Source organism: Chanos chanos, chromosome 4 (assembly GCF_902362185.1).
Source record: "Chanos chanos chromosome 4, fChaCha1.1, whole genome shotgun sequence".
Taxonomy (NCBI): domain Eukaryota; kingdom Metazoa; phylum Chordata; class Actinopteri; order Gonorynchiformes; family Chanidae; genus Chanos; species Chanos chanos.
In genome coordinates, this window is record NC_044498.1 from 33,687,602 (window position 1) to 33,708,870 (window position 21,269).

Below are 21,269 nucleotides of genomic sequence, written 5' to 3' on the forward strand. Positions count from 1 at the left end.
CACCAACTGCATCTGTGTCGTATGGCAATTGCTCTGCATCGGATCATAATGCACTCCAGCAGGTGGTGAAAACAGCACCCAGTTGCCCACCATTGAGAACATTTACCATAAATGCTTCCGGGGCAGGGTGAAAAGCATTATCAAGAATGCATCTCTCCCAAGAATGCAAATATACATCTCACATATTTTACCTGAATGAATTATAATTGGCCTTTTGAAACATCAGTTGTTTTTGCGAGTTGGTAGTATCAGATCAAAAGTCTGCACCTTCAGTGTGACTTCTAAAACTCTTGTTCATATTTACAATCACTTGTTTTGTGAATGCTTTGTTTCCACAGAATGTTTTGTGGCTTTGAGATTATTTCTGCCCCCACAAAAAACAAAAAAACTGAAAACAACAAAAAAACCTCTAAAACCAGCTCTGGAGAGGCTACTGAGGACACTTATCCTCAGGGCAGAAGCACGTATATGTGTTAGCATTGTCTGCACTGTTCTGACATGGAATTGATTCACAATCGTTCAGATTTACCTCATAGAACAGGCCAGTAAAGCCTATGCAGGAGAAAAGATCATTACTGCAGTCCCTTTGGTTGGTTTAATCCCATAGCCAATTAGGATTTGTATGACTTTGTTTTCCACTCAAAAGCTACTTTACAAAGCTGTTATTGATTCTGGGAGCTTGCTGGGCACATGCGGCCTCAGCCCAGTGGATCATTTAATCATGTTTAATAAGAGTCAGTCATTGGCTCTCTGATTTATTACATTAAACAGGCCAGTGACAAATCCAGTGATGACCAAGATCAAAGCCAATATTGTATCCCCACAGTTACATAGACATAAAGACACACAAACACACAGCAGGGACAGACAGACAGACATAGACACATACACACAGACACAGTCACACACACACACACTAACATACACACACAAACACACAGCAAAGACAGACAGACAGACATAGACACATACACACAGACACACACCAGAGACAGGCACAGACAGCAAAGACAGACACAGCAGAGAGAGGGAGAAACAGACACACACACAGACACACAAGCACACACGCACACACGCACGCACGCACACACACACAAACACACACACACACACACACACACACACACACACAGATGAACAGCCCATAGCAGATGTCCTCTATCTGTTTTGCAATCTATCTTTTGCTCTTATTTATCCAGACCAAATTGGTATACTGTGCATTTGCTCTCTGTGTTTTCAGTGTATCCTAATATTTGAGTTTCTATCTGCCAAGTGATCATTATGATGGCATTTCGAAAAGTGCTCTTTTAAGTTTTTAAAGACATTGTCTCTCTTGCATTAATTCATCACCTTCATTTTTATGGTCATCTGCTAAATATCAAACAGAGAAAATAAGCAACCAATTTCCAAGACAACAATGTCCCCTGTGACTCCCCTTCCAATATGGTCATGATGCAATCAATACAAACTGTGGAGTCTGCGGCAACCACCATCCTTAAATTAAAAGTAAATGCAGAGAATAACCGGACTGGTATTTCACTTATTTAGCACTGGTGTAGGAGAATGGTTTTGTATCATTGTTCTGAATTACACGTGACAATAGGCCATGACATAGTTTAATAGCAGGATCTTCAGGTACCGCACAGAACCTAACATGGTCTGAACTATCATATACGGAGGCCTGATAAATGACTTTGTCTCTTACAGTATACACTGGATCTGTCTAAAACTCAAAGACTGTAAGAAAAAAAATACAATTTGAAGTTACAAAGACACTTAATTAAATGGACAATTTTAGGTGATAAGCTAAAATAGTTTGAGTTTCTCCAAACAAGACTAAGGAGTATGAGTTTTTCCCATTAGGAAGGCTTTCCTCTGGAATTCTTGCTCACACATACATAAAATTAAAATTAAAACAGGCTGGGTTGAGATGAGTTGAGCTTAGCTGAGCCAAGCTCAGTTGTGATGAGTTGAGATGAGCTGTTATGAGCTAAGCTGAGTTGTGATGAGTTGTGATGAGTTAAGCCGAGCTGTTGTGAGTTGAGCTGAGTTGTTATGAGTTGTGATGAGTTGGGATGAGTCATGATGAGTTGGGATGAGTCATGATGAGTTGAGCTGAGCTTTTAAGAGTTTCGATGAGTTGTCATGAGTTGTGATGAGCTGAGTTGCATTGAACTGAGGGAACTCAGATGAAAACTTTACAACAGATCCGAGGATACTTGACTGGTGAGATGTCTTATCCATGCAAAATGGCCAAACTAGGCTTTCTCTTCATGCAGAAAACACACAAAACGATCACATGTGCCAACACACTGCAGCTCACAGTCAGCATGGTGCCATGTAAACAATGTATATAAACAGAGTTTGACAAGAGACATATGTTTGTAGTCATTGTACCACAGTGGCCATGTCTGCTACATTAATGAAAGATAGACTGTGTGTGTGTGTGTGTGTGTGTGTGTGTCTGTGTTTAATTTGTCCTTGAAGAGTGAGCTGGAGAGAAAAGCTGACCGCAGGTTGATCTCATTTACATAAAAAATCACTGACAATCTCTCATTGTGACACATGTCAAGAATAAGTGCAGGTGGTGTAATGAAGTTGTGCTTATTATTGATACGGTCACATGAACGAGTGTAAAATCATCTTTCATCTGCAGATGATATTTTCATTTCGCAGGATCCTGTTTAGAATACTGATACGATATCCGGCAGGTCAGCAAACGCGTAAATCTAGACAGTCAGAATACACTGTGATGAAAGTCTATGAGTCTAATGGCCTTGTAACTCATTCATAAAATATAAATTACGAACAAGAGATACTGGGTCTTGCTGCCGAAATGTAGGACAAGTCATTCGGTCCTGGTGTACTGCAAAGGTGCTTAGTGACAATGGCTATTGTAAAAAGTGCTACAAATGGAGCATGTATTGAATTTAATTGAAATATCTGTGGAGCAATTAAAAAAAATGAACATGTTTCTCACATGATGTCTACTTGAACAAAGGTAGAGAGTGCTACAGAATCAAATTTCAGTTTAGGAGACTAAAAGGCTTCATAGTTCTGCAGCCATTAAGTGATTATTTCAAATTGAAGTAAATCCTTGGCAGCTGTTTTAGGGTTCCCTATTGCCTCAAAGCAGATTCATCAAAACAGTGACTCAGCACTATATCACTTATAACACGACCATTTGCTACTTATGATAATATACTCTCAATTGATATTTCTGAGTTTCTCAGTAGTGGAGAGATGTACTTATATACCTTTCACAATTTTAGTCTGAATATACACAAACAGGATACTGGTCTGAGGATACCTGTCAAGTTGATGATGTTCTTGTTCACTGCTTAATGATTACTGTGTATTCTAGCCATCTGGTATATGTGCATCCGCCTACATTAATCAGCATAATGAAAACTGGAGATATGGTTGTCTTATCTGATTACCAAACCATGGCAAAATAATGAATTCCTATAGATCCCTTTAGCCTCTCAACACGTGACAATCCCCCATTATTTCTTCTCCATTATTTCTTAAACTCAATGATCTTTATAAAGATTCAGCTATTTATAAGCACCAGTCAAATTTGTGAAGCTTGTTTTATTTTGCGGAACGTGTTCACGGTTTGTTTTTAACATAAACTAAGAGAGCAGAAGTAGACATCAAGCATGCAATCTTTTCCTTCCTATCCCTCAATAAGAACAAAGACAGCTTTCCAAATCAAATTCAAGGTGCCCCCTACAAACAAATATCATTCTTTTTGCTATTTTAGAACAACATTTTACATGGCAAAAGCCTTTCTATTATAAAACCACTGTTTGACAGATTTCTACAGCCTTGTTAGCAGAGCCGTAAAATGTTCGTTTCACGATGCTCAAGCCATTTATGTATGTTTTATGTTTTATTAGGTAAAGACATCCCTTCTGCCACAGATTTATGAGGAATTGATTCTTCCTCTGGCAGTATCCTTGCTGTCCAGTATGCAAATGGACTGAAGCACTGATAGAAAGACCCATCCTGTAAGGCTGATCTACTCCACATTTATCTGTCTTGGTTCAGACTGCACTGTGTGTGTGTCACTGATGGATGGCCACGTCAATAACCCTTCTTATAAATAAAACACAGCCACCCACACTAACTAATATTTGATCAATACCTGTTGTAAATAAGGCTGACAATGTAAGCTCTTCAATTATTGAACATATTGTGATCTCAAACACATGGCTCTGTGCTACGGATCAAATTTATCAAAATTAAGATGAAGACTTTGACACTTTATCATGTACATACATGTCAACTGCAGAGAAACATTCTTGTGGCTCATTAATAGACATTAATTGATATGTATTCTACAAAAAAGGTATATAGAATAAAGAAAAGAAAAGCTGGTATGATGGTCTCTAAAGCTTCTCTCCTTCCATCATGTGTGTTCCTCTGAATTATTAATGGACAGCTAGTGCTTCCAACAAAATGTAGAAGCGGTATTTAATAACCAATTGTGCATGCAATTCACTCGGAGGTTAATGTTGCATGAAGGAATGTCACACTTACAGTGCAGTCATCTCCAAATGGGACTACCTTTCCCGTCCCATAGCCATGAGTTATTTTCATTGTCTCAACGCACTAGAGCATCCTTCTACTGCTCCTAACACCATCACATTTATTCCAGGCCACAGTGAGAAAATACACATACTTCAAGCATGTCTGAATGCCACACTTCCTGTCATAATAAGCTGCAATATCCTAATGTTATTATATGCATTAATATTGAACAAACAGTGTTCAAAACACTTTACACTCCAACTTCAAACAATATAGTTTCATTTAATGATATCATTTAATTTATATAATACAAAACTTTCAAATATAGTTCAATCAGTGGATTTGGCCTCGAATCACCAGGACTGATTACTAAAGTTTCATATATCTGTCCTGTTTAATAACAAGAGTAATGTCCATTATATCATTGATATATCACAATGAAATAATAGTAATTATGATTTGTCAGAATGTGAATCATTGAGCAATGATAGACTTAGATGTTGATTTTCCTGAATATACATACATACACACATACATATATACACACATACAAACACAAACACGTACACACGCATGCATAGATTCATCACAGTGTGAGAGCCTGCCTGTAGATTTCCAGCAAAAAAAGCTTCAGTATTTTATACCATTCTTCTTCTAAAAAAACAAAAAAAGAATCTGAATTTTACTGCTCAGTTTGGTCTCCTTGAATCCTTCTCCATTTCAAGAAGCCAGTGTAATGTTCTAAGCAAATCAAGCTTTCACAGCTTTAGCTTTGTGATATTTGTGTTATAATGTGAAGGTTTTTGGCACAATTGCCTCAAAATAAGCTCCATAATTTTTTTTTAGAACACCTTGGTGGAACCTTGGTTTTGTACATGTTTTCAACATCCTACCCCAGCAGCAATAACTGGAAGCCTAGTGAATGAATTGTCCAGTTATTTATAATGTAATGGTACATAATCAACTGCAAAAAAGCATTTACAGAATCTAACTGTATACAAACATTCATTCATGATGAAATTTCCTTCATAACAAATGTACCCAAAAAAAGGATTTTCCAGCAATATGCCTTTCATATAGGGACAAATGCCTTTCTGAGTCTCTGGGATAACCCTTTTGTCTGGTTCCTAATCAAACTTTTTAGTGTCAGGAGAAGGGACACTGAAGTCAATGGCTTACTTTAATTGCTAAATTGAGTGTTTCAATGTAACAAAAATGAGCAAATGTGTGATAGAAATTAATGAGTTTGCTCTTACTTACTTTAAAATTTCCTTTAAATTAAATCCTCAACAGAGAGCAACGGAATAGAAGAGCAACATTACACAGGCTTGTACATTCTTACGCCACACAGTTAAAAAAAGAAAAAAAAAACAAAAACCTGACTATGATAAAAGTCCTCATGTTTTCCCACAATGCTACTGTGACTCTCCAGTATACTGACTAGAAGCCCTCCTTGTAAAACAAAGGACGCAAAAGCCTTAGAATGCGTCATAAGAGTACAGCAGATATTTCAGTATAAAAATTGACTATAAGCAACATCAACCAGCAACTCATCCATCAAGGCAATATCTTGAGAAGACCACATTTCAAGCTACATTGGATTCTGTGTGTGCAATGAAGAATCTCATTTAGAAAAATAATTAGATGTGCATTGCCAAATACATGCACTCCTGTTGACGGATTGTCACAGTAAGTATTTGTGTTTATTAGTCTCCTGAACCGTGAGGCTGATATGTTTCCACCCAAGAGCTTGTTGCAACACCATGGGAAAACACTTGGAGGGATATAATTAAAATAAAGCCCTGACAATGCAAATTACTGTAGATAGCATTAAGGAAATAACACACCATACGCTGAAGAAACCGGCAAGAGCAATATGATATGCATATTTATGAACGCTTAAAATATGTTACACTAGGCTATAGATAATAGGTACACACTGCACACATCTTCCAAAAAGCCTGCCCTCTGGGAGTAAGTCCAAAGTATACGACAGATTAGAGAAGGGTTTAGTCAAATAAACAATACAGGCTTATTTGTCAGAAATGGAATAAAACTTTACGTAAGAGTACTACAAATGCTTGTATGCTGTCTTGCCTGGAGAAATCTTGTGATTTTGATTGGCAGTTTGGTATAAGCAGAAATGAGCAGATGTTCAACATTTGCATTTTGTTATGAGAAGGTGGGCGGTGAAAAAGAAAAACACCATCTTACTTATGTTTATTGATATTTAATGGTAACAAAGAATGGTTGCATATTATGTATCAATACTCCAACATCTCTCCCCTTAACCAGGTTTCCTACAGTTGCCTCACTGAACGTATGCTTGTTCTACTCAAATATTATATGAAATGAGAAAATTGCGTTCTGGGTTTGTAAACTTGATGAGTCAAATTTGATTAGAAGGACCGTCAGTTGTATGTCTGGTTGAGCCTTAGTCTGTTTTTAAACCATCTGCAAAACTTCCTTTAGTAAGTGAACAATCCTTTAAAAAACAAATGGTTAAGAATTGGCAGACAAAGGAATACAGGGACTTTCACCATGTCTGTTCCCCATGTGTCATTTTTCTTCCATAGTAGAAACACACCTTTTAACTGGAAAAACACCCACACTGTCTTTACACAGGGGCTAAAATAAGGTGTGATCTTACCAGGAAATTCACAAGATAGAACTCTCTTTGTGAATATTAGAACCAAGAGGTAGGAAAAAGATGAAAAATCAAGTAATATTGTGAAAATTGGGTTTATCCTATTCTGTTAAATTTGTTTAATCTACGATGTAGACATCACAAACCACTTAACTAATTCAATTTCCAAAAAGCTAAAAAGATTAAAGACACCTAAGTCGTAAAATCTGCCAACCATAACATTGCTATAATGGAACTTTAACTGACAAGAAGGTGCTCTGTTTTCATTCAACATAACGTTAAAGGAAATGCCAGAGGGAAACATTTCAATAAACACTGAAAATTTACACTAACGTCTTTTTTCCCCGTGAGGTATGAGCTGACATAATATCAGGTTCATATAAAGCATGTATACCACCATGTTTCTGTCAGGCATTAGTACTAAACAAAGCCACATACAGTATACTAAATCTGAATGCAAAGTACATTATTCATAATGAAGCACTTGTGATAATTCTTCAAAGGTAACGGCAGTTCCGAATGTAATGTTTTTTTTTCCTCAAACAAAAGAGGAAAGTCCATGTCAATAAACATGTTTTATTACTATCATAATTATTGGTTAATGGGAGGCATACACTATAAAACATGTCTTTTTTTTTGGGAGACCATATCCTTTTGTACTTACCAAAAGGACAATCACAAATGTAGCCATTGACCAGATCGACACAGGAGCCTCCATTTAAACATGGTCCGGACCAACAGTCATTGATGTTTTCTAAACAGGTCCGGCCTGCATGACAAACACAAAAACACTGTACAGTTATGAGAGCACAATCTCAAATTCCTGACATGTTTAAGTACTGTCTCAGTTAGATATATACACACATTGTGATCAGCTTGATTCACACATACATGTGTTCAAACAGAATCAGAAAACCAAAGTTATAGATTGAAGTGCAGATGTTTGAGAAATGCATGGATGCCACCATTTCAATTTTAGCATGCTTGATTTGCTGCCCAGAACTTGTAAACTAAACTTCTTTACAAACATTAATATGTGATTTGTTACATTCCATGGTGAATAGAGTGCAATGATTAAATACAATTTCACACAAGCCATCAGCTCACCTCTATTTCTCCAAATGTTATGTATTAATAAATAATCACATTGACACACAATTGGTCTTGTCTTCATGGTAATTAAAAGCATTTTCCCATAATTCTTCTGGGAGTACACATCTGTGTGAAGGAGCCTTTGTAAATCAATGAATATGTGACAATCACATGCTTAATGTCCCTTAGCTGGTGTGTACCATTGGCCTCTCACTCATTAAATCACTGCTTTTCGTGTTCAAATCCTGAAAAACAGACGTGAATCGACAAGGATGGGATTGGTGCTAGGTGATAAACTGCTGCCTGTCCTGTTAGTTATATATGACCGCAGCCTACACTGGCCCTACACTGCCTTTTGCAGGAACTTAACTGAGCTTACCTTCAAATCCTGGGGCACACTGGCATCGGTAACTTGCCACAGAATCCACGCAAGTGGCACCGTTGGCACACGGAGAACTTTTGCATTCGTCTGTCTCGACTTCACAGTACCTGCCCTCGTACCCCAGCGTGCAACGGCAGGTGTAGTTGTGTTGCTGGTTCAAACACGTGCCAAATTGTGAGCACCGATGTTCAGAGCAGTAATCAAAGCCAAGCTCACAATGAGCTCCAGTGAATCCACTGCGACACAGACAGCTATGGACACATCAGAGATACATCAAATACATCGCTGCAGACATCTTTCCAAAGCAAAAGGGCATGGGCTATAAACAACTCAGCAAACAAATTAATAAATACGAAATTGAAAAATTTCGATCCATTTTATGACAACATATGCTATTTGTCACATTTCATGTGGTGCGTTTTAACCTAAGCTCAATAAAGAACTCACCCTATGCCAAAGTATATTGAAACTCACTAAAGACAAGAGTATTACTATTCCTGTCTTCAACAGACCAATCTTTTCATAAGATCAAAGCTTTTCTTATTAATGCTGAAATTCCAAATTAGATCTATTCTAGCTTCTCTATTTATTATAATATGTCATTGATTTTTTTTTTTCCAGTTTTTCATCCGTGGCTTATTACCAGCCCTCTGCAATATTAACTGTGCACTGTTTTGCTCCCCACATAACTAATTTTATACTGCGGTAACATCTTATTTGATCTTTCTAACACTTAAAATAATATTCTTTGTCCTATTTTATGGCATAATATACAGCTTTTGTAACAGAAAATTATTTGGAAGTGAGATGCACTTAAAATTGAATTTTGCTGCTGCATTTTGACAACAGTTGAGACTTTCAGAACTTTTGAATAGCTTTTTTTATTTAATTTGACTTGTTCTGAGTTGATAACACAGACTCACCTATATCCACCAATTTCATCAATGCACGTAGCTCCATTTTGGCACCAGTGCTGTGTGCAGTCATTTATGTTGACCAAACAGTTGCGTCCAGACCAGCCTGGTCCACAGATACAGCTATAGCTGGTGGCATTATTAAGGACACATGTTCCCCCATTGGCACATGGCTGTCAAAATTATATGTAGAAATTTCAAATAATAAAACACTGAAATGTAAATAAATGAACCTTCAACCAGGCAAACATCTGCAAATCAAATCAAATGTAGTTTTATGATAGTAGAGGTGCTCAGTGTTTATTTTGAACAGAATATGATGTAATCATTGTTGATTTGTTTTGATTGGCAGGGATGATCCAGACAATTAAAAATTTCCCGAGCAATGCTGAGAGCTAGACAAAACACAGTGACTGTTTAGTCCTCCGAAGCATGAAGAGCACAGTAGATTTGGTAACAGAGGATAAACACTTCCAGGAGCTTAAAATATGGCAATACTTGCTGGAAATTACTGCCTCCTTTATACCAGATGTTTTCAGATGAAAGGGGGGAGGGGATGCTGGATTGCTGCGTATTTAAGACAATCTGTTAATGGGTTTCATTTGCATATGAATCTGCATGTGCTGATTAATGATAACATTTCCAACCATTTTAAGGGGCAATTACCAAGGAAGCGATATTAATACATCAACATGTTCCACTGTCCTTATCTGGTTGCGGGGGAATGTTTACGTGTTTCAGAAAAGTCTGAACTCTTGCTGACCCACCTGCACATTCTGTGGACATGGCAGACTACACGTGTATTTCAGACCCTCAGGTAAATCCACACAAATGCTTCTAGGAGGACAGGTGGCATTGGGCAAAGCACAAGCATTCACATCCACCTCACAGTTAGTTCCAACAAATCCTACAGGTAAGAACAAATAATTGAAGATTATCCACCAATGAACAAGGTGCATTGAAAATTACCCATCAAAAAGTCAATGCAACACAGGATGGCTGATTGGTGAGCAATGAATAATTGATTGATGGAAAAAAAAAACATGATTCAGCGAGGGATCTGTGTGAACTCACGGATTAGGTTAAGCAGTTCTCTATTTGGTTGTTCATACCCTCAGAACATTTTATCCTAACAACACTACAATCAATATCATCAATCATAAAAACCAAAAATATTTTAGTGTCCGTTAACATAAAAACATCTTGAACTGAATTGTGTTCATGTAATCGAAGTCTGAAGGTAGCAACACTTAATCTGACTCCAACACTACTGATAAAGTTTACAGTCATATATCTGCTTCACTGCCAAACTGCTGAAAGCTGCCGGTCACCTCATTCAGAATATACTCTAACCAGATGGACGTGACAGAAATAGCTGTTTGAACAGGCAGAGTTGATACAGGTTTGAGGTCAGATAACAGGAAAAAAATGTTCTGGTTAAACAAGAGTTTTCTTATCGCACAGCAAAGGAAAAGAAAAACCCTCAAAGAGGGCAGAGTAGGCAAAGGGTTCTGAGCAGCAGTATGCACAATGACAACTGCAATCTCCATGGAATCAGCACATTCACAGAGTACAAATGCTTTATACTGGATTTTGGAAATATTTGCATTGTTCAAAAGTTATTTGAATGAATGAATAGTGTAAAATACTTTTTTTTGGAATTGTTAGAATGTTCCAGTGCAGCCACTCTATCTCCACATTCTCATGCTTTCACTGAAGGCAATTATCTGACTTTTAAGTTTCACTTTGCAATGAGTATGCTCCAGGCAATTTCGAATTGAAAAATTAATTTTATTATAATAGTGATTCATTGTAAAACGGTCTTTCTAAATGAACTTGGTTACATGCACTGCTTGAAGACTAGTCTTAAGACTATGCAACAGGATACCCATTCCTGTCAAAGTGTAAAAAAAAAGCCACCAGGTATTCAGTCCACACCAGAAATTACTTTGGCTAGTCTGGGGATGTCCAAAAGATTTTCATTTTCGGTGCATCATTACAAAGTCATTGCCACGATCTGTCTCTTTTTTCTCCTCTGCACAATAAGCTCTCACACGGCTAAGGGAGGAGTGGCTGGGACTCTGGGCTTTGCACTCATTATTGGACGGATGGGAGCAGCTGGCAGAGCAGCGTATTTGTAACCCAGCCAGAAAGACGCCAATCTCTTGGGTGGGCTTCACGTTGTATCAGTGAATGCAAATGAAGCCTCAGTGAAGCCTCAGACGGTGAAACAGAACCAACAATTACAGGGGAACCATATCAATACAACCGGCTCAAAAGGGAGGAGTATTTCATAACACAATATTGACACAATTCTGCTGCACTAATGAGCTCTGGCAATACGAGTTTGTGGTTTGCTCAGCTGTCAGTCAGGCCTCTGTGTTTGTGCTGTGCGGCAGTAAGTTTGTGGCTGAGTCAAATATGTACTGGAGCAACCAGAGATGGAAGTACCTGAGGGACACAGGCATTTGTAGTAGCCAACAAAGTCTGTGCATGTCCCATTGTGCTGACAGGGGCTTGAATCACACTCATTTATTTCAGTCTCACAATGGCGTCCTGCAAAAAAGAAGTGCGAATGAACTGTTACCTCAGCATTTGCACATGAGTTCCCTTGAAGGTACTGACTTAACACTGAACATTTTAGCTCATGGAAAAAAAAAGAAGAGGAAAAAATAAAAACTTAAAACAGCTTGCTGCTGAAACAACACTTTTTTTTTTTTTAATAAAACAACATTTGGCAAAGCAAAGAGGGTACATTAAAACACACATATCATAAAGCAACCAAACATCCCTAGTTTTCACCAGGGTGATTTGGACTGCAGCAACGCAAATGACAGCTTACAGAAATCTACTGACAGGAAATGACTGCACAGCAATCAATTCTGCAGATGTTGTTGTTGATGAGGACTAACATGGCGCAGCTAGAGTAGCAGGATATAAGTGAATTAGCTTCAGGCTGACAAATGATAAAGCAGTAATATGTTGAAACGGGCATGGAAAGGTCAGAGAGAAAACACGGAGAAGCCTGGAAAAAAAGAGAAGGTCAAACATTGACAGGTTAAGCTAGGAGTGATGGGAAGCTACCTAGGAGACTGTCCACATGAATTAATCAGACATGCAAGAAATTCAGATCCCCAGCTGCCGGCCAGTGTACCATATTAATGACAATATTGGGCAGAAAAACCGACACAGAGTTCCGAAAAAGGTTAACCAAAAGTGAATTATGATGTTGTTATAGATATATCTGAGCACAGCTTTCATTTTAGAAACTGGGAGAAATGTGTATGCAAATTAGTTATGATAAATATTTAAGGCAAAAGACATCAATTAGGATGAAACATGTTACTATGTCCATGTGGACACTGTATGACTTTGATGCATCATGGGGTGCAGGAATGAAACTCAGAACTCTAACACATAAAGGCAGCTCATGATCGCACAGGGAGGCTTTAGCCAGACAGTAATTGGCTCTTATCTGCAGTCCTTGGGTCTAATCCAAGGCCACATGCTGTATATGGCAGTATGCAAACCTTTGCAAAACTGGTAAAATAAAGACACTCTTTTTTTTTTCAGCAAACCCCAAAGCCATCTTATTTATGGTTTTCTCTACAGTTTTCAGTGGCAATGTACAAAACAACATTAAAAAAAACAACAGCATTAAAAATATGTATAAGGGTCACATCAAAACATTCAGTTTCCTGACTGCATATTTGTTGTCATTTCTTTGGCAAAATTATTTGTGGCTTTGTGTATAGTTTTATTCATTTTATTCAAAGTTATTCATTTTGCTAGTAGCCTCTACATTTTTTTGTTTCTTAAATCAAAGTATGTAGCACACACTGAAACCAAATGGATGTGCTGCAGGCAGTGTACAAATGTAATTAGAGGCCAGCTAACTCTCAGGTGTACAATAGATCTATACTACATTTAAGGCTATTATTAGCCTAATTATGCTTTTTCAAACAACTGACAAATAATTATTTCCTATATTAAATATTATCCCAGACACAAAATATGCAAGTTTAACGGGCATTTTTATTGATCTATAAAAAACAAAAATTATTGTTCTGATGAACTTTCAGTAGATGGACTGAATCGCGAGTCAGCCAACTGCTAAATGCTTTTCTTCTGGCAAGCACTTAAATCAAATTCTAAGACTAGTGAGCAAAGGGCCACAGCCAGAGAAACAAAGGCTTTATCTGGGAGAGATCTGCCATTCCCAAATTCTAATCTGTCTTTAACATCCACAAAGTCTCTTTTTTGACATTAAACTTCTGAGATCTGGGGCTTGACATTTTACACCAGCCTTTTCAGTTGCATGCTGGGAAAAAAATACTGAATGGGAAATGACTGAACGAGAAAACAATGGTCTTATTTACTTAAATAAAACATCAAAGGTTAATATACAGTATTAATTCTACTACTAATATCTTCTTGTGAATCAAAACTAGGCAGGACTCTTACAAACTTCAGTGGGAGGTCTATATATCCACAGAGAAAATCAGAACACCAAGAAAAATCAAATTTCATCGGATGCTTTCTTATTGTGAGACTAGTATGTACAAGTAAATGAACTGTTCATTTGATTGGCATGTCACTCTATGCAAAAACAAGCTGACATAACAGAAAAAAACCTATATATCCTTTTATATAGATCAAGACCATGATAATGACTGCCCATAATTCATTTCTAAGAAACCTATTTTTCAAGGTCAGACTTAAATCTACTTCATTTTTGTAACACAATGCTATGGATTTCATCAGACTGTCAGAGGACCAAACTGTGTGTGTGTGTATGGCTAAGCACTACTACTGGAGCCTCATGTAACTGCTAAAGCATCTGCACGTTGAAGTGATAGCCAAGTGTATCCAATTAAATTTGTCTTTAGAGAAAGCTTTAACTCTGCATTGAATTTGAAATTAGCGCAGAGACCAGTTCTCCAGAAGTGACATATTCCTCGACATTATGATTAAAGAATGAAATCGGAACATTATTTACTCCTTATTGGTCTGTTTATTTCGTTTAAAAAGATGATCCATCCTGTAACACATACTGGTGCCAGTGTTAATACTGCATGTTGTTTATTCTGTTAGATTTGCCAATGAAATGTACCCTAACCTCCATGTGCCCTTCATTTTTTAGACATGATGAAGCAAATTACACAATAATCCACTTACGAAGGCAATGTGCAAAGATGAGTAACGGGAAAGATACGCCTAAGGGCAACAGCCCTCATTTAGGCAGAATACAGACTCTGGCCCAAGTTCAACAATTTCTGCAGCTGGCATTGGGGAGGGGGTCGATGGTGAGGATGTAAATTTAAATGTGTGGTAGGTAAATGGCAGACAGGGTCCCATGTGAAATGCAAGTGCAGAATTATGATATTTCCATGGAATTATGGATTTATTTTTAGGAATAATTTGAGCCACAGCTTCCTCATACATTGCAAATGTAAGCAAAGATATCCCGTATGTTTTTTCCTTAAACACTAATGGTTAAAAAAACGATTCTCATAAATCAGAAGAATTGTTCACAAAACAAACTTGATTAATAAATCATCAATTTAATGAGGGAAATTCACTAGAGGTATGATAAAGTTAAGAAAATGGCTTAAAATTGAGTCAAAATGTAATGCAAAAGAATCTACTAGTTACTTAGTTGATGTAAACTTTAGAAAGTCATAATTTACTAATTCAAAACAGTTTTTGTTTGTTAGTTTGTTTGTTTGTTTTTGAAAAATAGACACTTTAGTAAAGATTCTATCATGCGATAGTTTCCTCATAGTTCTCGTACAGCTTTAGCCCATTAGCCTGGAGGCATGCCTAGCCTCTAAATCAAGCATTCTGCCCTCTATCTGAATAAATCAATACCCTACAGGTTATCCAACTCAAACTGGATTTTCTGTTATTCTCTCTGGAAAACAGAGGAAAGATTTTCCTAAGAAATAAAATGACTACAGTAATAATAAGCACTCAAATTTGTGAGAAAAAACAAGCATTTCAGTCAGAACTAACGTTATGTTAACAACTCTGAAATTATCATCAGCAAACAGCAACATTTCTACAAAGCACTAGGCATTACTAAATATGTTTAAATCAAGATGAAAATGAGGATAATAAGCACTGATGTTGTTTTCACCTGTGTAGCCGGAGCGACATATGCAGGTGTAGCTGGCTGGTGCTGTGGGCTGATTCGTGCTAACACATGTTGCTCCATTCAAGCATTTGTTTGGGTAGATCAAGCAGGTATTCTCCACATACTGACAGAACTCTCCTGTCCACCCAGGTGCACAGAGACACTATCAAAAAGAGAATGATTTATCATTTGACTTCAAGCAGTACAACTTCAGTGGTCACAGCTGTCAGCAAGCACAAGTAATGAATGATAATGGGCCACATTCATGCCACCAACCATGACCCCCCTCTTTCAATCTGCTTTCCCACCGAAGCTGCCATGGAGTCATCCTTGCACTATACAGTCACCATTTGCTCCCCTTCAATCTAGGGTATAAATGTGACTTCCTACAAATCTGACCTCTTTGGATTTTAGAAAGAGAAAGTAATGGAACCTTCCTCTGGTGTCGAACTCACTAACCTTTAAAATTTTGGTCATTCCATTATCAGTTGCATTGCATCAATTCAAGGGGTCAAACATCAGCAGAGGGGTTACCAGAACAATGTCTGATCAGATATGCTCAGAATGGTGAGAACTGCACAGCCACTAAAAAACAAGGACTACAGTTTGACTATGCCGAAAAGGGTTGTTGTTGTTGTTGTTCTTGTTCTTGTTGTTGTTGTTCTTCTTCTTCTCATCAAGCTTAAAAAAGAGTTATTTTAAATTATTTCATGAATTTCAGTGCGTCTCTGAAAATGAAGTCTGAAAACATAATTTACTCTTCCTAACTAGTTGTTACCCACCTGTCTAAACAGATCAGTATCAAACTGTAACATGGCTGGCTGGTTTTGGAAAAACAACAGTTCAAGCAGTCTACACAAAATTTGTCCAAAAACACAGATATGACTGTCAAGAGTTAACCCTGCCCTCTGTTTCAGGTCTTTCAAATGTTCATTAATTCAGATTCGGTCTTCTTTCGGAATAGTGGACATTTGTCTTTGTCTATCATATAAATCTTAATTCTGACATCCAAATAGTTAGCAGACAATAAAGAACTGTACTTTTTGGCTATAATACAGGCTATGAAACAGTGTGGTATGCCCAAATTTAGCAGGTCTCACATTTGGACTTTCAATCGCTGCTGACTGGCTGACGGACCAACTGAGTCACATTAAAGAGCAGTGCACCGTTCCTTCAGTAAGGAAATCTGAGTGAAAATGAATCTGACTCGCTTGCTTTTGGAGATAAAGAATTTTGATAAAGTCCTTTGAAGTTCAGGAACATTTGCATTGAAAATTTGAGGGAACACAGTTTTTGATGGTCAACATTGAAACTAACCTGCCAAATGACTTATAATTTCCCCCTGAGGTTGTAGATGGAGAAATTGCAGTGAGACAGCTGCTTTGCTCTGGACTTTGTCAATGTTTTGATTATGGCTGACACTGATTAGAAGCCAACCCACAAGGGGCCTGAAAGAGTCTTGCCTCTCAGACCAAGCACCTAGTGACAGGTCTGACTTCTCAGATCTGGACTGATGGAGACCAACACAGTTCTAATACTTCATTCAACATATTCATGCGACACATCATTTAGGTTTGGGTTTTATCATATTTTACACTGTACTCTAGTATTACATATGGTAATAAAGTGAATATTTCAATGAAATAACAATTCATACTTCAACACTAGTTGCAATGTTCCTCTCCACCTGGTACAAATACAGTGACACAGAAATAGAATGTACCAATAAATAAATACATAATATTCTTAGCAACTGGAACACTTGCTGCTTCCCATGACACAATTAGCTTATTGGTGGCTCCTGATACAACAGTGAAGAAAAACATCCTGTGAAACAACAGGGGAAACAAGGACAAATTGATTGTTTAAAGCCTGCAGTTTCTAAGAAACGTCTTGAAATGTACTTAAATTATTGTAATTCTATGTTGTTATTTTTGGCCTGTTGCACTGGGCCAGAGCTAGCCTGTTAGCTTGCTAACATGAGCTAAGCAACATCTTCATGTTCCGTCTGAAAAGAATTATGCATCCTCCCAAAACCTCTGACAGAAAGCTAGTTGTCATATGTTATTCCTAAAATTGTTCAAATAACTACCCAGACATATAAAATGGTCTATTCTTCTTCTTCTTCTTCTTCTTCTTGTTCTTCTTCTTCTCCTTTTTTCCTGGCTTTTTACTGTTTGCTAAATGAGGGTTTAAATTCGGACTCTGATGTAGATATCTGAAAAGCTTGGCGAAACTGGTACAAATATGTTGCAACACAGGTTAATACACCTATCTTGATGCTGCAGAGTCTTTAGCCTTCTGCATCTCCATTGTAATCTAATTCTGTTTGATTCAGTATGGCAACATTACGAAACATGACATTTTTCAAGAGAATTAAAAAGCACAGGAAAAAAAAAAAAAAAAGCATAGCAAATGCCATTATAAGATAATGCATCTCTCTCTCTCTCTCTCTCTCTCTCACACACAGCAGGTATGGATGGACATGTATCAGACATGTTTATGTGTGACTGTGGGGCATAATTCATAGAGTGCATGGGGCAGGTAATATGACAGTAAAATGATATTGAAATTGAGGACATGATTGCAAGCTGAAGACACTGACATATATCGTACACACAGATAACCGTTCAAAAGAAATTGTTATAAATCAACAGAACCCTACCAACTGTCAGTGATGCAATATGCTGATGTGTGCTGCTGGCCTTATTTTAGCCGTATTTCAGGGCAAGCTAACGGAAAGGGCAAGTGTTACTTAGACCAGTGTGTGTGAGGTAATAACAGAAAGTGCTTTTTCACATTCCTCTCAAACTTAAGGTCTCAAATGTAACATATAAATCAAATACAGTAATGGACAACTAACAGGTCTATGTTCTGTACTGTAGTACCATGGATCTCAACTACACAAAGGCCTTCACTCATATAAACATGCACAGAGGTGATCAGACACACCAACAAAGTCCTAATCATCCTCTTTCTGATTCAGTAAAATAGGTACAATCACAACCTGTAGAAAGCTGTCATGACAATTCAACCATATAGGAAATTAAATGTATGATAATTGCAAAAATTAGCAAACAACATCATTATATTGCCACAATGATAATAATTAATGATAATGATTGTCATAATAATATATCTTTGAAAAAAAAAACAAAAACAAAAAAAAACCAAAGAAAAAAACAGATGTTTTGCCACAAAATTTTTTATTTCTATTATTTCTGTTTTGTTTTGTTTGTTTGTTTGTTTTTTTTTTAACCAGCTGTTGTTCACATGCAGCCTGAAACAGAACATGTTATCAGACTTTTGTTCTCATTGCTGTTTCCTAGTGTTTCATTAGTTTTTCCACATATTAGGTTACTTACATTATATCCGCCAATTAAGTTGAGACACAATCCTTCATTGAGGCAGCTTACATTGAGCAGCCTGCAGTAGTCAATTACTTCCTCACAGTTCTTCCCAGAAAAGCCTCTCGGGCACCTGTAAGGATGAGGCCTGCCATTAACACCAGCTCACCTTTTCATGGAAAGCCATGATTGATGTCAGGAAATTTCAATTATAAAAAACCTATAATGTAACACTGTGTTTCATTACAGTATTATGTGTTTGAACAAAAATGGTCACCTGCGTGCACCAAACATACACTACAAACATAGATAGTACATAGACAAAAGACAATATTACGCCAATATGCTATCTGTAATGCAGTGCACTAGCTCAATACTTTCATTGCAAAAGAATTGTGGCTTTTTTTTTTCTCGGCAACATCACATTTCTCATCTTAGGTGATGAGACTTCCTAAACGATGTTATTTGGTCACACTGAGGCATGATCCCCGAGTTATTAACACTAGCTCCCATGTGACAGATTCCTGTTGCCTTTATCCGCTCTTCTCTTTCACTCACGCACTCTCAGTAACACAGGCCTCAGCAATAAGACCCCCCAACACAAAGCCTCCATGCTCTTCTCCACATGGTATGTTCCCATACTCATCCTTTTATTCTCTCCTGCCTCACATTTTTAATTCATCGTTTCTCAGCTGCCTCTTTCCAACTGCCATTTGCTCAGAGAGCCCATTTGAATTTATTGACTCAAGTGATCTTTGCCATTCAAATCCACAGAGATATACAGCAGGAAATAAGTGAAGCAATAGCTCTAAAAGCACCTCAGAATAACCTATCTTGGGTAAGAAGTAATAAAGTATCATCCATTTCTCTAGTCATTATCAGCCGGAAGCAATTCAAAGACTGTCACAAGATATCATGCCTTATACTAAGAATTTTATGAATATTTTAAAAACCAAACAAAGCAAAGACAAGCTCCATTGGTTGTTTTCAACTAAACTACCTGCTTTGAAAACAAACTCATATTTCAGCTGTATAATGACCACTAGAGATAATTAATTAAGACATGTATAGCTCCTATTGTATTCACAAAGCATGATGTAAGCTTCCATCCCCCCTTCCATCTCTAAACCAAACAAACAATTAATTATTATTAACTATCATTATTATTGCTGAATCTCTTTTTATTATTAACTACTATTATTAACTGTTTATTTATATAAATTATTTAGTAGTTAGTTTGCAGGGAAAAGATCAATAAAGGGCAAACATTTTCCATTAAGATAAATTTCATTAACTCAAATAATCAGATGAAATAGGATAGCTTTGTGCACCAGAGCTGACAGAAATGAGCTGGAATGAAAAGCCTAGTCTCTCTGTATGTCCTACCTGCAGGAGTAGCTGTCACCCAGAGACACACAGCTGCCATTGTTGAGACAGGGAGAAGGGCTGCAGGGCTGGCTGGGTGTCCTGCACTGTGGGCCCACAGCACCATCTGCACAAGCGCACGTGGAAGTCTTCATACGCAGCCCAATACAAAATAGACTATGTGTCAGATTGGGAGAACAGACTTACACGTGACAAAATTAACAGTAAAATATATCATTCAGAATTCTATATCAACACAGACAATCTGACAAAGAACAAATAGTATTAGTGTGGAGGTAGATAGAAAGAGCAAGAATGGATAGACACAATAGCATGATAACATAGTGGCTAAAACAAAGAGAGACATTAGCTGTCTTTACACTCCCAACTATTTCTAACTGATCTTGACATCAATAATACTTGTGACTCAGACTTTCAGAGATGAGAAAAATAATAGAGGCGCAGCCCCAGATGATAGGAATATGGAGACTTCCACAGTTATTAAGCCTGGTGCAGTTGTAAAGGTGAAGGATTATTTCATTTTCATACAGATGAGTTCCTTTAGCAGGACATCTCACACAGACAAAATCAATGTCAACCAGATCAATTTAATGTGCGTGCATTATTATGTGTGTCCGTGTGTGTGTGTGTGTGCGCGTGTGTGCATGAGTATCTATGTGTGTGTGCTTGCATGCGTGCGTGCGTGCGTGTGTGCATGTGAATGTGTGTCTGTGTCATGAGAGCCAGTCAAGTCTTACTGTATGTCATGAAATTTAGTTATTGCTGTACCCATGTGGCACATTTCTTGATGAAGAAAATGAAGGGCAGAAAAGACAATTAGTCCATCCTT

At 37.5% G+C, this 21,269-nt stretch overlaps 1 protein-coding gene across 1 annotated transcript in view; it reads right to left on the reverse strand.

Moving 5' to 3' along the window:
* eys (eyes shut homolog) overlaps nt 1-21,269 on the reverse strand; it is a 151,984-nt gene that overhangs the window by 114,399 nt on the left and 16,316 nt on the right. The window contains exons 8-15 of the mRNA XM_030772255.1: nt 20,441-20,568; nt 19,073-19,187; nt 15,711-15,870; nt 12,023-12,127; nt 10,339-10,478; nt 9,581-9,744; nt 8,655-8,908; nt 7,848-7,952 (exon numbers count right to left, since the gene is read on the reverse strand). Coding sequence (XP_030628115.1) covers nt 7,848-7,952; nt 8,655-8,908; nt 9,581-9,744; nt 10,339-10,478; nt 12,023-12,127; nt 15,711-15,870; nt 19,073-19,187; nt 20,441-20,568 — 1,171 coding nt within the window. The remainder of the gene's footprint in view (nt 1-7,847; nt 7,953-8,654; nt 8,909-9,580; nt 9,745-10,338; nt 10,479-12,022; nt 12,128-15,710; nt 15,871-19,072; nt 19,188-20,440; nt 20,569-21,269) is intronic.